The 27,989-nt window shown below is 40.5% G+C and overlaps 1 protein-coding gene across 1 annotated transcript; it reads left to right on the top strand.

Moving 5' to 3' along the window:
- The first annotated feature begins 1,242 nt into the window (after nt 1–1,242).
- On the top strand, nt 1,243–27,989 carry TARS1 (threonyl-tRNA synthetase 1). Its single transcript, XM_042453627.1, has 19 exons — nt 1,243–1,351; nt 3,049–3,129; nt 3,295–3,485; nt 4,762–4,885; nt 6,671–6,792; nt 8,402–8,519; nt 9,315–9,379; nt 9,464–9,542; nt 10,473–10,619; nt 11,407–11,505; nt 12,470–12,636; nt 15,690–15,852; nt 15,941–16,078; nt 17,208–17,285; nt 18,340–18,440; nt 18,551–18,655; nt 22,324–22,396; nt 24,777–24,891; nt 27,229–27,989. The coding sequence occupies exons 1-19, from the start codon at nt 1,328–1,330 to the stop codon at nt 27,375–27,377; spliced, it is 2,139 nt and encodes a 712-aa protein (XP_042309561.1). The 5' UTR covers nt 1,243–1,327; the 3' UTR covers nt 27,378–27,989.

Genomic DNA, 27,989 nt, shown 5'->3' with positions numbered 1-27,989 from the left:
ATATGACAGAAACGTTCCTATGTAAGTTCATATTTCTAATACAAAAATCAGAATCACTGACACGGCAGCAGTTTAAAACAATGTTGCAGAGACCTAAATCTCCAACTGGAGTAGATAAGTTAAATCAATAGAATCGGGGCAAGCGTTGACTTAGGCTGCATCCACACTGCAGGAATAATCCAACGTGACACCACTTTAACTGTCATGGCTCAGTGCTCTGGAATTCTGGGAACCGTAGTTTGTTGATTCCAACTTATGGCTCCCCTAACAGGTGAATCTATCACGGGGTTTTCTTGGCAGGTTTGTTCAGAGGGTGGTTTACCTTTGTCTTTGCCATGTTCTGAGGCTGAGAGAGTGTGACTTGCCTAAGGTCACCCAGTTCCATGGCTGAGCAGGGATTCGAACTTTGGTCTCCCAGAGTCTTAAGAGTGTAGAAACAAAGCAGTTTGGCATTACTTGAACTGCCATGATTCTGGGTGCATCTATACTGCTGAGTGAATGCAGTTTGACACAGCTTTAACTGTCATGGCTCCAATGCTATGGATTAGGGGTTTCGTGAGCTATTTAGCCTTCTCTGTCAGAGAGCTTTGGTGCCACGACAAACTACAAATCCCAGGATTCCATAAGCTGGAGCCATGACAGTTAAAGCAGTATGAAACTGCATTAATTCTGCAATGGGGCAGCAGTTTCCATCCTACAGAATCCTGGGATTTGTAGTTGGGTGAGGCACCAGGCCCCTCTGACCGACCAGGCTGAACACTTCACCCAACTTCAAATCCCAGGATCCTTGACAGTGAAAGCTAATTCTGGAAGTGTGGCAGCAGCCTCTATCCCACAGAATCCTGGGATTTGTAGTTTGGTGAGGCAAACCAGGCTGGCACTTCTCACCCAACTACAAATCCCAGGCATCCCACAGAATGGAGGCAGTGTCAGCTGAAGCTCATTCCCCAAAGCCCTGGGATCTGTAGTTTGGTGAGGCTGAACACCACACCCAGCTACAAATCCTAGGCATCCCCAGAGGATGGAGCCAGTGAAACATTAGAGCCGAGCCAAACTGCTCTATTTTCCGTGTGGAGGAGTTGCGTCAGCCCAACATTGAAAAAAAAAATCCACTAAAAGGTTGCTGGACTTCAACTCCCATCAGTCTTAGCTCATGGCCCCGCCCATTTGTTCTAGCCACGCCCCCTTAGTGCCGTAAAGCAAACTGAGAGGCATCACGGGCAGCGTGGCGTTGCGTTGCATTGCATCAGTTGTCGGCGCATGCGCGTTGTGGCTCTGATCAGGCTGAGCATTCCAGGGGGCTGCTGCTGTCACCTCACTTGAAAAAATGGAGGCGCCCCAAGAGCAGCAGGTAAGCTAAACAGGGTCAGCCCTGGTTGGGATTTGGATGGGAGACCGCCCAATGGGCACTAGCTGCTGGAGGCTTTATTCCGGAGGGGGGAACTGGCAGAACCACCTCTGAGTCTTCCTTGCCTGAGAAAACCCCATGGAATTCATGAGGTGGCCATAAATTCAACAGGGGACCTGGAGATGTGGAGTACATGTACTTCAATGGGCATAATCAAAATTAAATGCATAGAATCATAGAGACTTCAAGGGCCATCAAATCCAACCCCTGCCATGCTGGAAGTCACCAGCAACATAAATAATAATAATAATAATTAAAGACATCTTCCCTAAAGATCAAATCTGGCGCCTTAAGACCCCTTGAAGGCACCAGCTCCCATCTGGTCTTGGAAGCTAAGCAGGGTCAGCCCTGATTAGTTCTTGGATGGGAGACCGCCAATGGATAACAGGTGTGTTGGAGGCTAGATTTCAAAGGAAGGCACAAAATACTTCCTGCCTAGGAAAAAGCCTGTGAACTTCATGGGGGTTTCAAACAGGGGACTTGAAGGCACAATATGCTTCAAAATTAACAAATACATCTTGAAGATCCAGTCTGGTCCCTTAAGACCCTAAACTGGCATCAGATCCCTTCTGGTCTTGGGAGCTAAGCAGGGTCAGCCCTGGTGAATAATTGGATAGGAGACTGCCAACAGATACCAAGTGTTGTCATTTTGTGCCTTCAAGTCATTTCCGATTTAATTACGGCGACCCTAAGGACCGCACTGTAATGGATGGAGGGAAATTTGCACTCTTGACAGTTCCATACATCATGTGAAATGTGTGTGTGTACAGTCGGCCCTTTGGACTCTTTGGCCCCAAACACATTGCAGAAATAATCCAGTTTGAGACCACATCCATGGTTTGAAAATATTCAAAAAATTATATAACTTCCAAAAGGCAAACCTTGATTTTGCCATTTTTTAAAAATAAAGGGTACCATTTCACTATGCTACTGCATTTAATGAGACTTGAGCACCCATGAATTTTGGAATTCATTGGGGGTCCTGGAACCAAATCCCAGCGGATACCAAGGTCTCACTGTAGGTGCTTTCGAATCACCAGTTACTAGAAGCACATTTCTTTAAAAATTCGCTTGAGGTTCAAGGTGACAGCTTTGGATATTTCCTGAAGTAGTAGTAGTAGTAGTAGTAGTAGTAATAATAATAATAATAATAATAATAATAATAATAATTTCTTACCTGCCTCTCCCCATGGATCGAGGCAGGAAACAAGAACAATGAACAGATAAACAACATCAGTTAAAACTCATCTGTTAAAATTCACATCGTTTTAAATTGAGAAATAGTATATACACATATTGAAATGATCCACATTTAAAATCCACAATTTAAAAATCGTCTGGATAAGCCTGCCAGAAGAGACTGAAAGTAGAGTAATGGTGGAAATCTCCTGTTTCATGGCCGTTGCAGAACCGCAGCAGTCACTCAGACTAGGAGTTTTAAATATTATCTTAGATGATTGTGCTAGTAAAACAAATGGCACTGAGATGGTGGTGCCGAAAATTAAATTTGCTACTCATCAATTTCTTCATAAAAACTTCTTCTGACATTCTCGCAGTGTCTCAGCAGAACATGGATTCATTTAGCAATATTAATCATGACACTATGAAGCACGTGGCTTAGCAGCTTTTTTTTCTTTTAGATTGTAGCTGCTGAAGAGAAAAAGAAAGAGCCAGGAAAGAAGAAAAGCAAGGATGGAACTGGCAATGGTGGCTGCTCAGAGGTAAATGGCCATACTTCATTTAATGCAAACATTAAAGATTGTACATTAAATTGTTTAAATCTTGAAACTGTTTACCAGGCAGTACATTGCCTGGATTTTCCTGGCACTTTATTGCCAAGTGCAATACAGAATTTTCTTTTAACACCATTTCTTGTTTCAATGCAGCTGAGTCCTTGGCCAGACTACATTAACCAGCGCCTTGAAGTGTACCATAAACTTAAAGCCGAGCATGAGGCCCTTTTGGCAGAACGAGCTGCTAAAGAAAGCCAGCCCATTAAAGTTACCTTACCAGATGGCAAACAAGTTGATGCTGAGTCCTGGAAGACAACGCCATACCAAATTGCCTGTGGCATCAGGTGAGCTTGTTCTTGGAGGATTCAACTGCATCTAAGGATTGCAAGTGTGTTATGCCCAAGATTGTAAGGGCAACCTGTTTATCCTGAGAGCGTGAAATGAAAACCTCTCCCTCCATGGACCTATTCACAGCAAGGCTGAGAAAGACATTGAGACACCAAATTTGGTTTTAAACACCATGCATGTAACATTTATTGAATCACACAAGTAACACAAACATTGATTATCAAGAGCTCTTTCACTCACACATTCATACAATACTCACACACACTTTCCTTCCGCCGAACATTGATCATTTGTTCTCGAAGGCTGGGGATGACACCGTTGCCGCGGTAGATGCCAACAAAATGGAGATGAAAGTCCAGGGTCTTTATACTTTTTCTTCTCTCTGGCTCTTGGCTGCTGAAGTCTTGCAATATTGCAGCCCATTACTCAACTTCCTCTTTTGGGAGGACAGACAGGTTGTTCAGATCAGTCCGTGTTCAAAGCAACTCGTTTTGTTCAAAGTTCTCCATTGTCCTGTCAGTTCCTCATCATGGCGACTCAGGAGATAAGGTTCTTCCCAGTCATAGTTCATCACACCTGGACGGCACCCCACTTCAGCTTCCAAGTTTTCAGACTTTCCTCGCCTCAGTTGCCAAATACCTTCGTCACATCAATGCTTTGCGCGGAACCATCTTGTTTGGTCCTTTAGCTATGTTTAAAGCACAATCCCTTGGTTCTTCGGTTCTTCAGCCCTGGTTTTAAGTCAGAACTCACACATTCGTCTTACAAGTGTGTGCATTTAATTTTGATTATTATGCTAGAAGCCTCTTTTCCTCTCCTGCTAAATGGCATTCAGCTGTTTTTAGGGTGGCAGAGGAAGAGATCTTTGTCGATTGCAGCAGCTGTTTCCAGTAAGTGGAGATTTGAAGGGTCAGGTTGGAATTCACCTGATAGCATCGTAACTACTGTTCTTGTCTGTATGCATCTTCCATACAGGATTCTGGTGCTTGCAGCAAAGAGAAACTTATTGGAATTACTGAGTTTGCAAACAAGCCCTGAACAATGCATTCACTATCAGAAGAAAGCTCAAAAGACCTCCTCCACACACACACACACACACATTTGTAGACATCTCTTTGAAAAATAATTTTTGGCAGGAAGCTATTTATTGCTTCATTGATCTAGGAGTTCATTAGGGTGGGCAACATTTTGTAACATACACGTGACTGAAGACATCAGTTGTTTCTTATTGTATATAGACCATTTACATGCCTGTTCATTTTGCATTTGTAGTCAAGGTTTAGCAGACAACACTGTGATTGCTCGAGTGAACAAAGTGGTATGGGATCTAGATCGTCCTTTGGAACACGATTGTACCTTGGAACTACTAAAGTTTGATGATGAAGATGCACAAGCGGTAATCTATACACTCAATTTTAGTGATTAACAGATCTTGTCTGTTCTTGGAAGTTAAGTCGGGTCAGGCCTGGTTAGTACTTGGATGGGGGAACTACCAAGGAATACCAGGTGCTGTAGCCTGTATTTCAGAGGCAGTGGCAACCCCCCTATGACTCTTCCTTGGCTGAGAAAACCCTGAGAAATTGGTGGAGTCACTAGAAATCGACAGGCAACTCAAAGACACACACAAATATGCATGGCTTACTTAACGGAGGAAGACTTATTGACAAACCTCTGTATGTGTATTATGTGTTGACATATGGCAATTACAATAATTTCATAGGGTTTTTTTAGACAAGGAATACTCAGAGGTGGTTTTGTCAGTTCCTTCCTCTGAAATCTAGCCTGTAGCACCTGGTATTTGTTGGCAGTCTCCCATTCAAATACTAATCAGGGTTGATCCAAGATTAGACAGGCAAACATTGTGTTATGCATTTTTTGTTATTGTCAGGAGACATTTCTGGTAAAGAACCTTTATAAGGCCTCCCTGCCTTAAAACCCAACTAGCAGTAACTTGTAGCTAGAAAGTGAGCGCTACAGACTAATTTCCAGTTTCCTCTCTCTAGTAACTGCAGGGGCCTGAGAGGTACAACTTGTATTGGAAATCCATTCCAGGTTGTATATAGGGGCTTTCTATACTGTCATTTGGGACGTCCGGAGGACGTCCCATTTTAAAAAAGGGGCGTCTCTTATAGACGCCCCTGGGCCTAGTACGGACTCCGTCCGTACAAGATGGCACCGGCCCTTCTACATGGCCGGCGCCATCTTTGCGTATCAGACGCTGAGCGTCCGTACGCGTCGCGTCCCTTGTGACGTAGCGAGTGCGCCCCTGGCGCCTCGCTACGTCGCAAACGCGACTGAAAAAGAAGCTCCATTTTGGAGCTTCTTTTTCTGTCTGCACGGGAGCCGCGCCGTGTGGAGGCTCCGGCTCCCCTGCAGACTAACCGGCGGCGGCGGCAGACCGCCGCAAAGCGGCGGTTTGTATCCCGCCTTAGTCATTTTGTAACAGCTGTTGAGTTAACTATGAATCTTTCCAATGCATGCTGTATTTCAGCATTAAAACTAAAATTAACATGAATAGATAACAGATTATTGTCCACATTTTCTATATTCAAATACAGCAGAGATTTGCCCTCTCTGGGGGTTCAAAATCCTAATTGTGAAGGGAAGGTGGGGTCACTCATTTTATCACCAGGTCTTCAGCTCCCAACTTGCTGGTGTTCACAGGGAAGATGTGAAAAAAGAGGGTGTAACTTTATCAAGAATAACACTTTCAAGTTTCTTGTTTAACCGATAAATCAGTTTTATGACTTTGTTATTCAACAAGGCAGACGTTAGCACTAAAATGCTAAGTAGTATAACACGAACACCAGAAGACTGGGATGTTTAGGTATCATAGGGGCAAAACAGACAGCCTCGAAGGAGCAGCTTGCTGCCACCCCTTTGAGTGCCAGATCGGAGCTGTGGGAACTGCATGCCACGGCCCCGCTCCTTTTTGTGCTGGAAAAAGGTGCTTTTGCCACTGTGACATCTAAACGCTGCAAGGCTGCAACGCTGCTGCTGTGTAGGTGCTTGGGCAGCTTCATGGCAGCCTTCTGGCGGCTTGGGGATGCGCATTGTGCTTTTTTTTTTTTGGCCAGTCTGTTCAGCTCTTGGGAACTCTATGGAGAAGAAAATTGGTACTGGATTGCAACATAGTTGTACCAGCCTGATAACTCTGTTTCTCTTGTTTCCCTCTTTCCAGGTATATTGGCATTCAAGTGCCCACATAATGGGCGAAGCCATGGAAAGAATATATGGTGGTTGTTTGTGTTATGGTCCACCAATAGAGAATGGATTTTATTATGATATGTTCTTGGAAGATGGGTGAGATTTTTTGTGCTTTAATGTTAAGTTTCTGGATTGTTGTCTTGTAGCATAGCCTGCAAAACCTGGGCTGAATGAGACTAAAGGGCCTTTTTAGGTATGAGTCCACTTTTGTATAATGTACATTTCTTTGTGGATTCTCAGGCTCAATTTTTACAGTCTTTTAGCAATTGCCAATATGCATATGATTTGAATTCAGGGTACTGGTGTTAACATTTAAAGCTCTAAATGGTTTGGGATCTCCATACTTGAGGAAGCACTTATATCTCTAAATGCCTGCTCAGGAATTTAGATCTATTGGAGCTCTTTTGTGTTCCACTGGTAGGGAAAATACATTGTTGGAGGACATGGGAAAGAGCCTTCTTTGTGGTGACATCCCAGTTATTGAATGTCCCCTCCTTGAATGCCTGGTTGGTGGCAGCGTTGGTGTCAGTTTAGCCTCAAGTCAAATTTTGATTTGTTATTAAAGCCTTCGGACCTAATTGATTTTATCCATGCTACGCATATGCATTATCTTAAATTAGTCTAACGGGTTTTAAATTGTCTGGTTTTTAATTGGTAAGTGATTTAATATATTTTTAGACTTTTCAAAAGTATTTTTATTATTTATTGTTTTAAATTGATTTTACTGTAAGCTGCCCTCTAACCTTTGGATATAGGGTAAGATATAAATATTTTAATACATAAAATTTTAAAAAATACATTTATTTTATTATTTTATTTTTTTAAAATTTTATTTAGAATATTATAATACAGAAAAAAGTAGGAAAGAGAAAAGGGAGAAACAAACACCGAACAGTACAACATAAAACAAATATCAAACAAACATACATTGTGTCAACAACTAGCTAACACACATAAACTATCTACATATTTACATGATTCTTGATATCAGTATTTCCTGTTTTTTTCTTCCTATACAGTTGGTTAATCCAGCATTTTGTAGATCAACTGTCATTCCTATTATTTAACTTATATTTATCCTGTTCACGTGGTTGTATTCTAATCATTCCTATACAAATACATTTATCAACTTATTATTTTTACCTTTTCTTCATATATCTTTAAACAATTCCATTCTTTTTCTGATTTTTCTTTGGATTTCCCTTGTAGTAAAGTTGCCAGTACATCCATATTTCTAGCTTTGTACATTTTAATTATCCATTCTTCTACTAATGGTATATTTGCTTCTTTCCAGTATTGTGCGTATAAAATTCTTGGCTGACTTAAGTTGCACTTATTGATTGCTTTTGAATATTTTTACTGGCCTGGACATTTTAAAATTTGATTTAGAGCTGATTCTTATGAATGATTTCATGATTTGAAGTTTGTCTTTTTCATTTTTCTTTAGAGGCCACTTTGAGAGAGGTTTTAACTATGAAGAAAGCATATATAACTAGATAAAATCATAGACTGCCATCTTCCATACTATCAGGATGACTGGTCAGTCTAATGATGCAGATTCTTTGACTGTTTCACCTGGTGCCCAGTTCATTTTTGCCTAAAGAGAACTCCTCTAGAAGACTGCTTTTTTGTGTGATGAACAGAAAAACAGTAAAACTTTGGTAGACAACAAGCATAGTCCTGACCATGTTTATGTCTTTTCTAGGGGTGTCTCTAGCAATGATTTTCCTGCTCTAGAGTCATTGTGCAAGAAAATTATGAAGGAGAAGCAAGTTTTTGAGCGACTAGAAGTTAAGAAGGAAACTTTACTTGAAATGTTTAAGGTATTCACATAGGTTCATATAGACTGTATTTATTACAGTAGTTTTAGTTATATCTTATCTTTGTAATTTTCTGATCATGCCCTATTGGTTTATCCAGCTCTCTTTTACCAGACTGTGTTATAAGTAGATAGCAGTTCAGAATTCTTGGGAGGAATTTATCATTTTCTTTGTTACCTCAAACTCCTTAACTAAAGATACTATAGATTGAATATGGGATCTAAACTGTTCAAATTATTTTCTTTCTATTGAGATTAGTTCTCAAATAGGGTTTATCATAGGATGTATAAAACTGAGTGGCTAATGCTTTGAAAAAAGTAAAAAGCACAAGTACTATTTACTTAATCTCACATCCCCTGTGTTTCTTGGTTTCTAAAATCTTATGGTGTGAGAGCATAGATGGCTTTTGGCATTGTTGCTCAGTTTCATAATTTGTACTCCAATTGCTATAGAGGTCCTGCATGACCATAGTGTCATAAAATCCCATGGTGTAAAGAATCTATAGGCACTACACTGCTGCTTTCCTTAAGGTCAAGGTAAATGAAGATTTCATCTAGGACTGAGGATCACATAGGTGAAATACACAGTCACAGAGCCAATTACTTTTACTTGGACACATGTTTTTAAGATGGTTGGACTGTGGGAGAGAGAAATAATTATGTCCCTGTGGAATGACTTTTTCATTACTTTAATACTTTGGCCTTATGTATTCTGTGGCACTTGAAGATAAGCATAAGCATATATATTAGATCTTAAACTGGCATAGAATTAAATGTGCTTTTAAAAACTTTCTTACAGTACAACAAGTTCAAATGTCGGATCTTGAATGAAAAGGTCACAACGCCAACCACTACTGTGTACAGGTAAAAGTCAAATCAGACTCAAATCTTCTAGAAGCTAATGACATGCATTATTTCAGGAGTTCAGTAACTATTCTTGTATTTTAGGTGTGGCCCTTTGATTGATCTTTGCAGGGGACCTCATGTAAGACATACTGGTAAAATAAAGGCATTAAAAATCCATAAGGTAAGAAATTGAACTCTCTGCTGCATGTATAACAGAAGTACAGACACGTGGGATAAAATTATTCAGGGTGGGATCTTCTGGAGTTTTTTAAAAAACCTAATCATAACCTCATTTCATTAAAGAAGAGTGATTTCTTCAGTTGCTTTGAGTTGGTGCACTGCTTCAAACATACCAAATTAACTTGAAATCATTGCAGTTAAGAAAAGCTAATTGGCCCCTTGGATTGTAACTCAAATGAATGTTAATTCAGAAAAACAAGTGGGTGACGCAGGGCTTTTTATGCTAGCTGTTGTATTCAACAGATGCCTAGGCCTCATTAAAATTGGTGGATCTTAAATGCACAATAAATCATATTTAAGGGCCCATACAGGCAGGCCAAAATAAAGCTGCTTTGGGTCACTTTGGAGGTATACTGTTTAAATGACACACACACATCTTAAGAGGCCAGAAGCTGTATCAAAGCTGCACTCCTGTCCTTAGGACTAGAGCGTGGCTTTATCACAGCTTCTGGCCTCTTAAGATGTGTGTGTCATTTAAACAGCATACCTCCAAAGTGACCCGAAGCTCTTTATTTTGGCCTGTCTGTATGGGCTCTAAATTGGCCATCTTTGTTTCTCTGGTTTAGGTCCATTTTCTTGTATTTGTCACATTGTGGTGATAGCTAAAGTTTAGGGGTGCTTTCAGATATATGCCATACCCATCCCAGTGCTTGTTTAGAACTTGCTACTGTATTCATTATGACATTTTAAAAGCTATGCTAATGTTTTCCTCCATAACAAGATTACTTAACTGCAGTTGGCTTTTTAATAGCATAAGATATGTAAATCATTTGCAATTGTAACAAATACAGAACTTTAAACTCAGAGGTTTTTTTAGCCTTGTAAAATTTATAATTCTACAGCAACATTTTTTTAAACCTTATGATTCCAGAATTCCTCAACATATTGGGAAGGGAAATCTGATATGGAAAGCTTGCAGAGGATTTATGGAATTTCATTCCCAGATGCAAAAATGCTAAAAGACTGGGAGAAGTTCCAAGAGGAGGCAAAGAACAGAGATCACAGAAAAATTGGACGGGTGAGACTAACTTTTTCATAGCATGGCCCTGAATAGGGTATATGAGAAGAGGGAAAATAGTTCAGTTTACCAAAGAGCATTAAGCTAATTTATGTATATATAAGAATGTTGAAAATATTTAAGATCTTATTTTTATATTTAAATGTATTTTACTCAAAGCAATATGGCTGATTTTTTAAAAATTTCTTATTTCTTTGCTACATAAAATAACTGTTCATAGATTTGTGTGCAGACTACCATTACACTTTTATTGCTGTACTTCTTCCTTAATGGTGGCCAAAGGCAATTAATTAAAAACCTGATTGAAGTCTACCACTGAAGTTGCATGAAGAAAGATAGTAACTTCCATGGGGTGAAAACAACTACCCCAGGGCATCATATACCACAAAACTGTTATGTAGGCATAATGTGTCCTGTTATCATGTCAGTAAACAGAATAAATGTAGCACTAATTTTTTGTCACTAGTGTCTCTAATATTCTTCATAATTATTTTGAGTTTTCCTTTCGTCTTTTTGGCACTTATGCCTTTTTCTTCATGTTGTGATGAAATCTGAAATATATATTTTCTCATCTTTTATGTCCTACCATTTTTCATTTTTTTCCTGCTATTCATACTTCCTTAGGCAAGCGTGTTTGAGAAGTGTGTGCTGCAAATTGTTTTAGAATGAGCTTGCATAGCAGTTATTGCATAGCAAACAATACATTGTTAGGTAAGAACTGCACTTATAATTATTTTAGTTGTATACAGGAAGGAAAACTGATTTTCTCTTTCTTTCTTCCCAATAGGATCAAGAATTATTTTTCTTCCATGAACTCAGTCCTGGTAGCTGTTTTTTCCTACCGAAGGGAGCTTATATTTATAATACACTTATAGAATTCATCAGGGTAAGTCAAGGCACAGGTTCAGTTTGCACAGAGGCTTGAAAATGCTCTTCTGGTAATGGAAAGTACTGTGTGTACAATTCTTTTGTGGAGGTTCTAGTTCGGTGGCAATGCTGATTGCCTTGCATTTGGCCGATGTAATTCTGTACAGGCCTTTACAACTTGTTACACACCAGAACTCACTAGTCGTGGAAAGTGTGCTATTATTTTTATACTAGTAAAAAATATTTATTTATGAAATAACTTTATCCAGGTATACTAGTCCACCCACCCCAGGAGAGTAGACTAGTATAACTTGAAAAGTTATTTTTGCTGCCTTTTAAAGTTTGCAAAAAATCAGAGTACAGTGGGCCCTCCGTATCTGCTGGGGTTTGGTTCCAGGACACCCGTGGATACCAGAATCCATGGATGCTCAAGTCTGTACTGTGATGATGACGACGACGACGACGAAGACAATGATGTACTGGCACCAAAGAGCATATTGTAATGAGACATCATCTATGGTTGTATCAGTTGTGCCAGTGGAGCTCACTTTTTCTCTTGCCCACACATTCCTTTCTTTTGTGTATTACTAGGAGAAAGCAAGGTAATTTGTCATTTGCTGCCAGGTTGGCTTTGACTTATGAATAAGAGATAGCCAAGACACCCTGTCAACAGTACCCTTGCTCAGGTCTTGTAAACTCAGGCCTGTGCTTTACTTGATTGAATAAATTCATCTCTAATATGATCTGCCTCTTCTACTGTTTTCTGTTTTATCATTTTTTCCAGCGAGTCATGTTGCCCCATGATAAAAACGTTAATATGTCTGGTCCTTTGCATTGTCTTGTCAAGCATTAGGCAGTAGAAGAGTGGATGGCTCATTTTTCTAGCAGTGCATGTAAAAGAGCTGTTTAGGGAATGGAATCAATAATCAGATTCTATTAGTTTATTTTCCTTAAGTTTCTGATTTTTAGATCTTCTTTTTCAGAGTGAATATCGAAAGCGGGGATTCCAGGAGGTTGTTTCTCCAAATGTCTACAACAGCAAACTTTGGGTGACATCAGGACATTGGCAGCATTACAGTGACAACATGTTTTCCTTTGAGGTGGAGAAAGAACTCTTTGCTCTGAAGCCAATGAACTGCCCTGGACATTGGTACTGACTTAATATCAAATTGGGACCAGCTTTCATGTTATCTCACTTTCTTCTTCTTTAATAAATTATTATTGAGCTAAGGTTGCAGAATTAAATGTACTGTTTACAATATAAGCAGAGCAATACACTATTGGCAGATCATTCATTCTATTTTAACTTTGCTTTGTTACCTAAGCAATAAGGCAAAGTTGTATGAACTGAATAACAAAGTCTTTGTATGGCAGAGAACTAAGAAGATACGTATCAGTTTACTCTTACTATTACACCTTCTGCCATTTCTGCTTTCTGAATTTCAGTTGATTGGATTTAACCAAGTGCTGCTTCTATACATCGATTTTTGTGTCTCTGGCCTGTAGCTCAAACAGGAAAAAAGCAATAATTAAAATATTCTTGGAAGTATTCAGGAAGGGGAAAGAATATGGGGAAAATGTTTTCCAGGTTTTGTAGAAATAGCCCATCATTATGCTTCTTGAGGGTACTCGAGTACAACAAATCCCCTTCCCAGGCTGGCCCCACAGTTCCATAACCTTTGTGTTCTGTCACTTTCCTTTCCATCAAGAATCTTCCCTGAATTGGGTACTTGGGCTTCAAGGTGATCCCTATATGAACCAATAAATATGTCGTTTAGTGGGTTCACTGTGGTAAGTGTGAGCAGACTGTCAAAACCTAACAGGAACAGCCAGATACAGTTTTAAACAAGAATAAAGAAGTAAAAATTTATGCAGATCACACATTAATCCCTAAATTTATCTAAGGAAATAGACTCAAGTTTATGAAAGCTCATGGTACCAGCTTCTTTCTTTCCATAGTCTCAGGTGCTACAAGATCCCTTTTACGTACTGATTTTCCAGACTTATAGGGTCTTTGAACTCATAGTTCCCCAAAACCCTATTTAGTTCTTGTTCCTGGTTTACTGGCCTGTCTCTATGCCATCCTTTTCCTATCTACCTTCTGTCAGAGACAAAACCTCAATTTTGTATCTTTTCTAGGCCCCCCTTCATAACATTCCCTAAGCTGGTATCCTTCTGGAACGCCTGAGGGAGTTAGGAATCGGGGGCACTGCACCCCAGTGGTTCCATTTCTACCTCTCGGGTGGATTCCAGATGGTGCAGCTGGGAGACGTGTGCTCTGATAAGAGGGCCCTTACATCGAGTGTCCCTCAAGGAGCCATTCTGTCTCCCATGCTATTTAACATTTACAGGAAACCGCTGGGAGAGATCATCCAGAGACACGCGGCGCGGTGTTATCAGTACGCTGATGACACTCAAATATGTTTCTCTGTGTCTCCGACTGATGCAGTGACCAGGGATGGCATCTCTCCTCTAGATGCCTGTCTGGACTCGGTAATGGGCTGGATGAGGGAAAACAGACTCAGTTTGAATCCAGAGAAAACGGAAGTGCTTGTGATAGGCTCCCCCGGCCCGGGATTGGATGTTTGTCCACCTGTCCTGAATGGGGTCACGCTCCCCTTGAAAGACACCGTTCGCAGTTTGGGGGTGCTTCTGGACTCGTCACTCCACCTTACATCTCAGGTGGATGCGACGGTCAGGAGCACCTGTTATCAACTTCAGTTGATACGCCAGCTGCGACCCTTCCTGGGCCGGGGGGACCTTGAAACAGTGGTACATGCTCTGGTAACCTCTCGTTTGGATTTCTGTAATGCGCTCTACATGGGGCAACCCTTGTACCAAACTCGGAAGCTGCAACTGGCCCAGAATATGGCAGCTAGACTGGTCACTGGAGCTTCCAGGGCCAGCCATATAACACCGGTACTTAAAAATCTACACTGGCTGCCTATTCGCTTCCGGGCGCAATACAAGGTGTTGGTTATTACCTATAAAGCCCTAAATGGCTTGGGCCCAGGGTACTTGGAGAAGCGTCTCTCTCCATATAATCCGCCCCACGCTCTCAGATCGGCCGGGAAGCAACTCTTGAGAGTTCCAGACTCAAAATATGCCATGACAACGCAGAGGGCCTTCTCTATCTTGGCCCCAAAGCTCTGGAACTTGTTTCCCGGTGAGCTCCGCTCGGCCACCTCTCTTGACCAGTTCAAGAAGGAGTTAAAAACTTACCTGTTTCAACAGGCTTTTCCCTAGCTTTCCCCGATGTAGCCCTTCCCTCTCTTACTGTTTTTGTTGTAGTATTTCGAGCTAGCTAGATTTTGTAATTTGTAATTGCTACTGCAATTTTTAATGTAAAGTTTTTGCTGTTTTTATTGTGTCTTATATTGTATTGGTATGCTGTACTGGCATGTGTATGTAATCCGCCTTGATCATTGTAAAGGCGGGCTAGAAATAAATATTTTACAGTGGTGCCTCGGGTTACGAAATTAATTCGTTCCGTGGCACCGTTCGTAACCCGAAAAGCCTTCGTAAGCCGAACTGCCATAGGCGCTAATGGGGAAAAGCCGCGATTCCGTGCGAAAAAGCCGAAAAAAGCACCAAAAGTTTTTTCGTAACCCGAAAAAACATTCGTAACCCGGAACAATGTTTTCCTATGGGATTTTTTCGTATCCCGAAAATTTCGTAACCTGGGTATTTCGTATCCCGAGGTACCACTGTATTATTTATTATTTATTAAGCTGTGTTTGACTGGCACCAAAATATCCATTGGACCCAGGCTTGGCTATCTCCTCCCCTAATATGAAGCAATGTCCTGTTTTTGTTCTGTGTAGAAATTATATAAATTGGCAGAGTTACTGACAGTTCATGTTCCAGTGGCACACATCCACTATAATATGCCAGTATGATGTTCTAAAGAAAGCTTTCAATCAGGTTGTGACATTTCACAGTGAGAATGCTGTGGATCTTAGGATATGTTTGTAATGTCAGTAGTTTTTAAATTGAGACTAAGTGATACAGAAATGGAATTCTGGTAAGAAGAAAATAGTTCTAGTGTGACATTTCTTTATGAATAGTAATACTAAACAGAAACTCTGCAGCTCCTGGTTTGTAAGCGTTTATTGTTCAAGACAGTTTTTGACAGTTCAAAAAACCATTCTCATAACAGTAGAGTCCTGAATGGATTTCAAACACATGCCTTATTTCCTTCAGCCTTATGTTTGATCACCGGCCAAGATCTTGGAGGGAGCTGCCATTGCGACTGGCTGACTTTGGAGTTCTCCATCGTAATGAACTGTCAGGGACCCTTACAGGACTCACCAGAGTGAGGCGGTTCCAGCAGGACGATGCACATATATTCTGTGCCATGGAACAGGTACAAGACAATATATGTTTGGCACAGACAATATCCTTTAAAAAAAATGGAAATCTTCCACCTGCATCTGTTTTTATTTCATGTACAGATTGAAGAGGAGATAAAAAACTGTCTGGAATTCTTGCGTACCGTGTATGATGTGTTTGGCTTTTCCTTCAAACTCAATCTCTCCACCCGTCCTGAAAAGTTCCTTGGAGACATTGAAGTGTGGAATCAAGCTGAAAAGGTAACCTTTAAATTCTTGGCCACAGGTTGCTGTTAAAATGAGTTTGATTTGTACAGTGGTACCCCGGGATACGAATGCGCCGGGTTACGAATTTTTCGGGATACGAAAAAATCCCATAGGGATTTATTGCTTCGGCTTACGAAGGTTTCTTCGGGTTACGAAAAAACCGCGGCGCTATTTTCCGCCACCGGAGGGCAGCAGAGAGCTATTTTTCCATTAGCGCCTATGGGAATTCGGCTTACGAAGGTATTTCGGGTTACGAAATTAACCGCGGAACGAATTAATTTCGTAACCCGGGGTACCACTGTAATTGTATGTGTTCATTTGTTTTACTTCATAAAGGTGTACTTCTGCCCCTTGAATAGGAATGCATTTCTATTGTGGCTACACAAATCAGAAAGTCTCAAACAATAAAAAACAGATCATTTCAAATTTGCAGTTGTGGGAAACAAAGATTTGGGGTAGAACCAAATTGTGCCCTCTCTGTTTATCAGCAGAATGACATCCATAAAGAATAGATCCCCACTGTTTCTTGCAGGCCTCCTGTACCTCCCAAAAAGCTGCTCTGGGGCCCCTCAAAACAGTTTTCAGGCGCTGCAAGGAGGAAAGCTATTATGTATGCTATCATATAGGATGTTATGATGTTGCTTATTCTGACTACATGATTATGTGTAGGATGGTGTTTCTTGGGTTGCTTTGGCACTGCAGAAATAATGCTGTGTTCTGGGATTTGTAGGATTTTTGTGGCACCAGAGCTCTGATAGAGAAGAATAAATATCTAACAAAACTAGAAATCCCAGAATTCCATTACCTTGATCCATAGCAGTTAAATTGGTGCCAAACTGCATTATTTCTGCAGTATAGATGCACCCTAGGTTTCTGTAAGACATTGCAAAGACACAGCTAAATCACTAATGGATATTCTAGATAACAAGGCGAGAGCGAGATATTTGTTTACAGAATTGATATTTTGATTTTTTTACTTTGAATAGTGTACTCAAAGAATTTAGGTAATATTCTGTACCTCTGCAGCTAGATAATGTCCAAACTGTACTGTGAAGAAGAAAATAAGAAACTATTTTAACCTTGCAAAGTAAACCAACTGAACTTGAATATTATCTTCCTCTAGCAACTTGAAAATAGCCTAAATGACTTTGGTGAAAAATGGGAATTGAATCCTGGGGATGGTGCTTTCTATGGACCGAAGGTTAGTAAGTAACCCTTTGAGTGAAAAATTATTTCATTTTGTGAGAAGTAGCATTTCTGTAACTTGTTTCACAAGTATTAGCTGTGAAAAAATTGCACACTGGAACACTTGTACTGTGTTCCTGTGTGGTGGTGATTTGCAAACATCCCCTTTCATTTACAGTTGGTGGGCAATCTAGTTATCTAACTCCACATTTAGGGATGTAGAGTTGAAGGGTGGACCAGTGTTGTTGTGCTTTACGTCATCAGAATTAGGCTACAATCCTGTAGATCAATCCCAACTAGATAGACCCATTAAGTTAGTTGTTGAAAGGAGAGTCAACAATACAATGATGATAGCTCTACTATAGTCAGGAGTAACTACATGAATTAGGTTTTAATGTGTAATTAATGCCTTTTAAACTAGAAGATTAAAAGCCTGTTTTATAACATTTTAACACTGTCAGTTCTATTTGAATGATGGAACAGAGGAGTGCATGTCCACGTTTTTATCATACTGAGCGATGGCTAGACCAACTAAGGCATCAAAAGAGAACTGCGCTAAATGTCCAGTTGAATATCTTCTAGCATATCCTCCTTGGGTATAAAGCCATCCAGCATAATCATGTGTGGTAAAAAATGTGTATATATAATCATCCAGAAATCCTCTTAGAAAATATTACATGAAGAGGTTAATCAAAATAGACTAGGGAAGCCACCTTGCATACTAGCCTCTTGATTGCTAACTAGCCCTGTAACCCACTTGCCCTCTGTATTTCTTAGCAGAGTAATACATTTTTCCTAGCTGGTCACTGTGCTAAAAGGATGCACAGTTGCTTTAGCACTGAACTGATGACAAAGTTATGGTGTCTGCGGTTGTACCATAAAAAGGCTAGCAGGCAAATAGCCATGGACATGGCTGTAGCAAGGAACTATCATAGAGGTGGAAGTGTATATAGGTACAGTTTGACTTAGATGAAACCCTGAAATTGTCTCTCAAATGATCTTAATGTGCTGAATGTGAGCATTGTAGTTAACATGGGTCTCATCTCATTCCTCTTCGTTCCCCAAAAAAGATTGACATTCAGATTAAAGATGCCATTGGACGCTACCATCAGTGTGCTACAATCCAGCTGGATTTCCAGCTTCCAATAAGATTTAATCTCACATATGTAAGGTAAATGCATTGATTGTATTATTCATTTTGCTCAAAGTATTTTTTATTTTATTAAAAGTAATACTCCATATTTTATGAGTATTTTCTAATAATCAAATTTTATCTTCCAGCCATGATGGCAATGACAAAAAAAGGCCAGTCATAATACACCGTGCCATCTTGGGATCTGTGGAGAGGATGATTGCTATCCTGACAGAAAACTATGGCGGCAAATGGTATTTAATAGGTGTTTTAGTTCTGTTTTTGATCAGTTTAATAGTGATTGTCCATGATATGAACAAGTCTAGTCTCCTGTCATCCTCACTTAACCAGGGCTCATTCTTTCCCCTTCTGTCCTCTGTTCCTTCAGTAGAATCATGCATAGAAGTTAAAATCTTTTGCTTCTATTTTTCATTAACTTATATGACATATGTGCTGTCAAGTGTCTAAGACTCTTGACTTCCTTATCTTACAACACTAGCTGTTCTGCTTGTAATGGGACCAGTGGAATAATTAAAACAGAAATGAATCTTTGGGAAAGTGGACTCAGCAAAGTGTGTGAATGTTGTTGTTTTTTAAAGCACACACTTTTTGTGAGATGTATGAAAAGGCCTATTTAGGCATAATTATTTTCACTGAAAAAAACATTTTTTACTGAGTTGTTGGGACTCCATCCTTCAACCTCACATCTTCTCATTAGCTGACTTCAGCATTTCTGTCCTGGTTGTTTAAACTATATTTTCCTGTCACACAAGAAACAGTGGTTTCATCTCACTTTGTTGACTAGGTGATGAAACTGGATCTGGTCTAGTTAAGGAATGTAGGGGTCTTGCCTAAGTAAGGGAATGTAAGGCATTTCCTAATACCGTATATACTCAACTTTAAGTTGACTCCATGTATAAGTTGAAGACAGATTTTTGGGCCAAAATTCTGGCTTTTGATATGATCCATGGATAAGTCAAGGGTAAAACTTAGCAGCATGTAAATAATAATAATAATAATAATAATAATAATAATAATAATAATAATTATTATTATTATTATTATTATTATTATTATTATTTCTGTATCTTTTACTGCCTCTCCCAGATGGATTGAGGCAGGATTACAGTCCGCTAAAACACATACATCAGTAAAAAATACATATAAAAATACATCAATAAAAATGCAATTAATCTTAAAAAGCTAACTCATCGTCAAGTGGTAATGCAGTAGATTCATAGAATGGTCTGAAGGTGTCTCTTACATAAGGTCAGGTGGGTAAGCTTGCCGGAAGAGATCCATCTTAAGTGCCCTCTTAAAACTCCTCCAAGGAGGTAATACGATGGATCTCTTCCGGAAGACAGTTCCACAGTTGTGAAGGCACTCTGAGAAGTCGATATGATCCTAGTTGATTGATGTTCCAACACATTCTTCCCAGTTATTCTGAGAGTGTGGGGTGGATTTTGTAGGGAGAGGCAATCCCGCAAGTAACTTGGGCCCAAGCCATGTAGGGCTTTAAAGGTAATAACCAACACCTTGTATTGCGCCCGGAAGCTAATCAGCAGCCAGTTGAAGAGATTTTAGGATAAGTTTTATACAGTTTGCCATTGCTTTACGCAGGGGATCCGTTCCGGACACCCCTGCGTAAAGCAAATTCTGCGTATGCTCGAGCCCCATTTAAATGAATGGGGCTCATGCACTCAGCGGTGCGCGTGCACCACAGGCGCGTGCCCCATTCGTCCCTATGGGACATGCCGCCCTTTCCTCCCCATGCGGTTTTCAGCGTATGCTGAAAGCTGCGTAAAACGTGCCCGCGTATGACACAGGCGCACTGTATGGTCAGACCTGGACGAACCAGTGACCAATCTGGCTGCTACATTTTGAACCAGTTGAAGCTTCCAAACTTGGTACAAGGGTAGTCCCATGTACCAGGTCCTTTTGGTCCAGGTAGGGGCGCAGTTGGCATATCAACCGAAGTTGGTACCAAGCACTCCTGGCTGTTGCATCCACTTGAGATGACAATTGTAGCGACGAGTTTAGGAGTACTCCCAAACTGCGAACTACATCTTTTAAGGGAAGTGTGACCCTGTCCAGGACTGGTTGACAAATTTCCATCCCCAGACTTGAGGTACCTATTGCAAGAACCTCTGTTTTCTCTGGATTCAGCTTGAGTTTGTTTCCCCTCATCCAGCCCGTTACCGACTCAAGGCAGGCATCCAGAGGAGAGATGCCATCCTTAGTCACTGCAGCAGTCGTAGACATAGAGAAATAAATTTGTGTGTCATCAGCGTACTGATAACACCGTACCCCATGTTTCCAGATGATCTTGCCCAACAGCTTCATGTAAATGTTAAACAGCATGGGGGACAGGATGGCACCCTGAGGGATGCCAGATGTCAGCTCTATTTTAGAAGAGCAGCTGTCCCCTAGCATCACCATCTGGAATCTGCCTGAGAGGTAGGAATGGAGCCACTGGCGTGCAGTGCCTCCAATACCTAACTCCCTCAGGTGTTCCAGAAGGATACCATGGTGTATGGCATTGAAGGCCGCTGATATGTCCAAGAGCACCAACAGGGTCACACTTCCCCTGACGATGCCCAGACGGAGATCTTGGACTAAGGTGACTATGGCAGTCTCAACTCCGTATCCTGCCCTGAAGCCAGTTTGAAATGGGTATAGATAATCGGCTTCCTCCAAGACAACTTGGAGTTGGAAAGCTACTGCCCTTTTGATCACCTTGTCCAAGAATGGTAAAAGGGAGACCAGTCTGTAATTATTTCTTACCAGGGGATCTAGGGAGGGTTTTTTCAAAAGCGGTTTGATCACCGCTTGTTTTAGTTGGGCTGGAAATTTACTCTCCCTAAAGTATACATTAATTATAGACTGTAGTAGTGTCTTCACTGCATCACCTCCCTGGGCGGTCAACCATGACGGGCAGAGATTGAGAGGGCATGTTGTCCTCCTTACACTTCCAAGAAGCTTGCCTGCTTCATCAATATTTACAAACTCAAAGTTATCCAGTTTAACATAGTCCATGGATGTAAAGGATATAAAGAATGAAGCAAAGGGAAACAATGCCAAACAGCTTACAGAATTCCAGCAGACATCACTGTTTGTGCTTACACTAAAGGCTGGATGGATGAGAGAATAGAGGGGAATCAGTGCTTCCAAAACAGATTAAGCTTTTGCCTTTCATCAGAGGCTGGTTCCTTTTATCGGTAAGAGTTAGAGTATGGTACTTAACATTGACCCATGGATAAGTTGACTTAGGTTTTTGGGGTCAATTTTTTAACTAAAATTTCTAGACCTATACATGAGTATATACGGTAAATTACAAATCCACATGGAGAGCCAGTGTGGCATAGTGGTTTGAGTGTTGGACTACAACTCTGGACACCAGAGTTTGATTCCCAGCTCAGCATTGAAACCCACTCTTGAGTAAGTCACATGCTCTCAGCCTTGGAGGAACGCAATGATAAACCTCTTCTGCACAAATCATGTCAAGAAAAAACCATGATAGGTTGGCCTTAGGGTCGCCGGAATTAAATCGGAAAGACTTGAAAGTACAAAACAACAACAACCAGCACCTGGTATCTGCTGGCAGTCTCCTATCCAAATATTAACCAGGGCTGACCCTGCTTAGCACTCGAGATTAGAAGGGATCTAGTGCGTTTGGGGTTTTTAGGCACCAGATTTGATCAGAAACAACTTGAGGACACACAACAACAACTATCTGTATGCACACACCACATCATGTTCATTTTCTAATCACCTCTTATAAAGTGATGGGAATCAAAGGTTTATTAGATGGTGTAGCCACAGCTTTAAAAACAAAATATATGTTTGTGCATATGTGTATTGTCATTACAGGGTCTAATAATGATATTTTAATACTTCTACTTGGCTTCTCTTTTTGTACAAGGCCACTCTGGTTATCTCCTCAGCAGGTGATGGTGGTACCAGTTGGACCAACATGTGATGAATATGCGCAAAAGGTAGGGCTTTAAAAAGATGTATTTTAAAACTTGCACTGAGTGACTTCTGGGATATCTTCTGATCCCATGGAAATCCTAATATTGCACAGGATAAAATTGTTCTATATATTCCTTCAGCTCAGTGATGGTGAAGCACTTTTGCAGTTTGGTAGTGTTCCTCTCCTTCCATGTCCTGAATACACTGCCTCTCTATTTGTTTTACAGATTATGTGGTAAAGAATGGTTTAACTGGAGAATAGTTCAAAGGTTTCTAGCTCTGTTTCTATTTGAATCCTTCTTTGGTCCTGGGCAATCCCAAATTATGTTTCTGGCTGCTGTGTGGTAAACTATCTTGATGGCCATCTCTGCCCCGCATGGTGTCAGTCCTTCTGTTTTGTCCTTCCTAGAGATAATCAAGTAAGCATGCCTCCCACCTTTAAACAGAAGAAGGGTTTGTTTCCTCATACAGCTGTCATCAAGTTTTCTGCATCACCCACAAAATAGCATGGGACACTTTTTGTCCCTGTGCATTACATTGTACGGAACAAAGATGTATCACTGTGATAAAATACTGAACATTTTTTGGACAATTTTTCCCCAGCTATAGTTTTGTCCATTGATAAAACATGTACATGGCAGAGGGTAGAAACTCAGTGACATTGTTCAAAACGGTTGAAGCTACATATTATCACATGTCTACATTGTAAGATTAGGTCTATGAATTTTGCAAGAAATATGACTCTGGGGCTCTAAAATCTCCCATCTGCTGGAAGAGGATTAAAGTAAATGCTTATTTTCCTAGACCTGGATGTGGACCTCAGCTAAATAGAACCTGATGTTTGGACTCCTGGATATCTAAGAAACATGAAAATTTTGGAAAACGTTTCTCCTGTCAGAGGAGTTAGGTGTTGTTTGTCCCTAGCAGCCACAAAAAACAGTTAATTAATTTAACTGTAGCATTAATGATGCAGTCATTGTTACAATTACTGCAATTAATCTATATAATATATATTCTCCTACTCAGAAGAGCTCAGGTTATAATGATATTTAGTCACATTAGAATCTCACATAATAAATAATAATAATAATAATAAAAATTTTATTTTTATACCGCCCTTCTTACAATCAGGGCGGTGCACAACATATCAACCATCACAATACAGATACAATTAAAATACAATTAAAACCCTCATAAAACCCCATTCTGGCCAGCTTACCACTGCTGTCAGAGGAGGGGGGGGGACTAGCTGGAACTTGTGTCCGGGAATGCTAATTGGAACAGGAAGGTCTTTAACTCCTTCCTGAACTGGGCCAGGGAGGTGGCCGAGCGGAGCTCCATGGGCAGCGCGTTCCAGAGGGTCGGGGCGATGATGGTAAACGACCTCTTCGATGTGGAGGCTAATCTAGCCCCTGGGACCCTCAGTAGTTGCTGCCCAGATGTTCTGAGGGTGCGGGGCGGATTATATGGGGAGAGGCGGTCCTCTAGGTATCCTGGGCCCAAGCCATGTAGGGCTTTATAGGTTATAACCAACACCTTGTATTGCGCCCGGAAGCGAATAGGCAGGCAATGCAGATCTTTAAGTACAGGTGTAATATGACTGGCCCTGGATGTACCAGTGACCAGTCTGGCTGCCATATTCTGTACCATTTGTAGCTTCCGGGTATGGCACAAGGGTTGCCCCATGTAGAGCGCATTGCATAAATCCAATCGAGAGGTTACCAGAGCATGTACTACCGTTTCAAGGTCCCTCTGGGCCAGGTATGGGCGCAGCTGGCGGATAAGCCGAAGCTGATAACAGGTGCTCCTGACCGTTGAATCCACCTGAGATGTAAGGTGGAGCGATGAATCAAGGAGCACCCCCAGACTGCGCACGGAGTCCTTCACAGGAAGCGTGATCCCGTTCAGAACAGGTGGAACCACCGCCATTCCCGGGCCACATGCTTTCATATGCTACCTTTTTCCCATCCTGGACTTGTATAGGCAATAAGTGGCACTATCTTGTTCATGTCATTTGTAAGTCTCTCACTTGTTCTTCATTGTATGTACTTGTAGTGTATATATGTTGTTGAAAGTCAGTATGTGCTTGTGTTTGTTTCAAAAATGAATAGTTAACCTTTACTGAAACATTCTTGGAAAAGTTCCTACTTCAGTTCATAAATTTGTCTTAATTTCTCCATTTGTCTGGATATATAGGGGGAAAAATTCTAAAGTACTTATCTTTCCAGTGTCAAATGTCTAACTCCTAATTTAATTGCAAGCTCTGTGGTTTATTAAATTATGTCTTTGTGGAATAAAATTTTTAGGTTTTGTTTTAATGCAGTCTAAACTCCATAGTGAGGTTAGAAATCTTTCCCTCCAAGGATGCATAACCTAAAAACTGTCACATTGATGTTTTTCAAGGTGAAGCAGCAGTTCCATGATGCTGGGTTAATGGTAGATATTGATGTGGACCCTGGCTGCACACTGAACAAGAAGATAAGAAATGCTCAGATTGCACAGTACAACTTTATTTTAGGTAAAAATGTCAATGTTCATGAACTTTAGTGTATCAAATTTCATTTGGCCCTGTACTATCTTTAGGTTTCTTTTGAGAGTGTAAGCCCTAGATACTTGTTATCTTATGAAGCTTTCAGTTAGCCAGCAACATTCCAATCTGTAAGTAAAAGAATTTCCTCTGGAGCTTATCTGTGCTGCCTCATTACCTGGAGCAAGTGCTTTTACTCATCTGATATATGTCAGAGCCATCTCTGGGGAAGTCCTTGGTCCTCTTTTCCCATAAGAAAAAGTAACCAGTAAATTGGCCCCAGGCCTCCTTAAGTGGCCCAACTGAAAGGTTCCAGTATGTCTGTGTCTATTCTCAGTAATTTGCTTTGTGTCTTTTTCAGCTCTCTATAAAATGTTGGGCACTGTGTTGTATCAGAAACATCTGGAACACTCCTCATTCTGTTTTTTCTGATTCAAGTATTCCTGTTTAAACATAAACACCAAACATGACTAGTGTTTACATCTAGTGTTCGCCAGTTTTCTTATCCAAGTTGTGGTAGAGGCCTGATCCTCTTTTTCATGCTACCGCTTGCCATTTACTTACAATGAGAAAGTCAAAGGGGATCATGTTTATGCCACTCTTATATGGTATGATCTACACATTTTGTATTTGTCCTCATGCTCTCAAAAGCAAACAGTGTGCAAGGAAGGTCAGGCACCCATTAAAACTATGACTATGGTACTAAATCTGGAAATGAACATCCTTACAGTGAATCTTTTCCACAAGCTAATTATTTCAGCGAATGAGGCTGACCATACTTGTCCTGGTGACAAGTCAGAATGAAGAATTTCCTGACAGTAGGAGCTGTTTAAAAGTGGAACACACACCCTTCTGGAGTCCCTTTCTTTGGAGGTTTTTAAACAGACTGGATGACCATCTGTCAGAGCTGCTCTTCCAGTTCTATGATTCTGTGATTTCTTTAGATGTTTTAATAGGAATTTATGCAGTCTGACTGTAAGCATCACAGCACAATAAGAACAGACAGAATCAGAAAGAATGGGAGCACGGGTAACCTAGTTCACTTCCCACTGTATGCTAAAGTATCTCTGATCTCAACTGCCCAGCTGTTTCTCACCGCCTTGAATCCCTATATTGGGAGAAAAGCAGAAAATAAGAAAGTAAAATAATAACAATAATAATGTTCCTGGAAAATTCCTAGGGAAAAATACTGTCTCCTACAGAAAATTATTTCAGTGCTAACTGGAATATGAGATTTAATAAAATTACTCATCCCAGTCTATGTTGCATAACTTTACACATGCCTAATCACATAACAGTATGGAACCCTCCTAGTGAATTGCAAAGATGCCTATCAGGACATTGGCAACAGTGTCCAGATGCACATCAGGCTTTACCGATTCTCATCAGCACACCAAGGTGGTATGCCAATGTGCATTGGACTCTATCAGTGTACAATGACAGTCCCTAGCCATTGCCCTATGTGTATCAAGTGTGCTTCATGTGCTTCGGTTTCCATGTGCAACAATCACTTCGCTGGCTCCTCTATTTAGTAACACCATGGCAGCTCCTTGTTGAATTAAGGCCTTGTGAAACTGCTCAATTCTGTTTCCTACTGTCATAGGTATTTAGATCTAAGTCCCATAATGAATTTTAGCCAGGTTCTTCAACAATTTACTGAGATCCTTTTTAATGTACAGTTTGACCACTTTAACTGCCATTGCTCAATGCTATGGAATTCTGTGAATTATAATTTGTTGTGGCACCAGAGCTCTCGGACAGAAAAGGCTAACTGTGTCACAAAACATGTATTATGCTGTAATGTAGTTTTTTATGCTGCTTGTAAACTGTATTGTATTGTATTTTACCTGTTGTAAACCGCCGTGATCGTGGGAACGGCGGTATATAAATAAAATTTCATTTCATTTCATTTCAAAACTACAGTTCCTTGAATTCCATAGCATTGAGCCACGGCAATTAAAGTAGTGTCAAACTGGGTTATTTATGCAGTGTGAATGCAGCCTTATATGAAATGCCTTATTTTATCTTCCATACCATTCTCTTAGCTTGCCAGCATCACTTAATCAAATGATCCAAAACATTACACATTATCCCATATGTTCCTTGTTCCTTATGCTAAGTAGAGTGGCATCATTATTTCAGGTGTTGATTCCTTAAAAAATAACAACCTAAAAACCCACAAAAAACCATGGATGCCGACCATGAAAGCCTTCGACTTCACAAACCATAATAACAATAATGATATTAGTAGTTAGATCTACTGCTTGAATGCTAAAAAAAATAGAGTAAGCTCTTTCAAAACCTCTTTGTTTCTGTTCTGTTTTTTAGTTATTGGTGAAAAAGAGAAGGCAAGTGGAACAGTTAATATCCGCACCAGAGACAACAAGGTTCATGGTGAACGCACGGTAGCTGAAACTGTGGAGAGGCTGCAGCAATTGAAGTGTTCACGCTGCAAAAATGCTGAAGAGGAGTTTTAACCAAGACCTTGGTTCTCCACATTAGGCTAGTGTTATAGCTGGATCCTTTTCCACTTTAATTATTAGCCTTGCTGGACAGTAATCTCATCTTAGCACTGTATTGTACTGGAAATTGAATTTTACCCAGTCCCCTGCTGTTTTATATGTTCTCAAATTAAGTAGAGGTCAAATTCAGAGTCCATTTTGTATAATTAATGTAGTTGTTTTGCTTGCAAATGAATGGAAGCTTGTGAAGATGTTGGAATTGGGCTTCGAAATATGGGTAGAAATTCTGCAGTCCTCCAAATGTTGAACTGCAACTCCCAGCAGCCTAACCACCTTCTATAATGATGAAGAATGCTAAGATTTGCAGCTCAGTAGCATGTGGAGGGCAATGTAGTTCCCACCCCTACTTTACAAGAACCAATGGAACAATGAAATGTTTAATCAGGGATTGAAATAACACTGTAGCAACTAATGTTTTTTCATCTCTTCACAAAATAAATTTGTAAGAAAATGCCTTCTAAAGTTCAACAAGATGTTGCTTGAAATCAGTGCACAAATCTTTTTTCCCCCTGTTTCTTTTAATTGTCAATTTCATTCTCACAATTAGATTGCGAATATCTCTTGGGA

This window comes from Sceloporus undulatus, chromosome 2 (genome assembly GCF_019175285.1).
Source record: "Sceloporus undulatus isolate JIND9_A2432 ecotype Alabama chromosome 2, SceUnd_v1.1, whole genome shotgun sequence".
Classification (NCBI taxonomy): Eukaryota; Metazoa; Chordata; class Lepidosauria; order Squamata; family Phrynosomatidae; genus Sceloporus; species Sceloporus undulatus.
Note: the sequence above shows the minus strand (reverse complement) of the source record. Positions and strands in the feature narration are given on the sequence as shown.

Excerpts from the sequence above, each read along its gene's own strand:
- TARS1 (XM_042453627.1), top strand. The coding sequence starts at position 1,328 with ATGGAGGCGCCCCAAGAGCAGCAG. Across the intron at positions 9,543-10,472 it reads AGGCATTAAAAATCCATAAG|AATTCCTCAACATATTGGGA; the intron begins GTAAGAAATTGA and ends TTATGATTCCAG. Across the intron at positions 10,620-11,406 it reads ATCACAGAAAAATTGGACGG|GATCAAGAATTATTTTTCTT; the intron begins GTGAGACTAACT and ends TCTTCCCAATAG.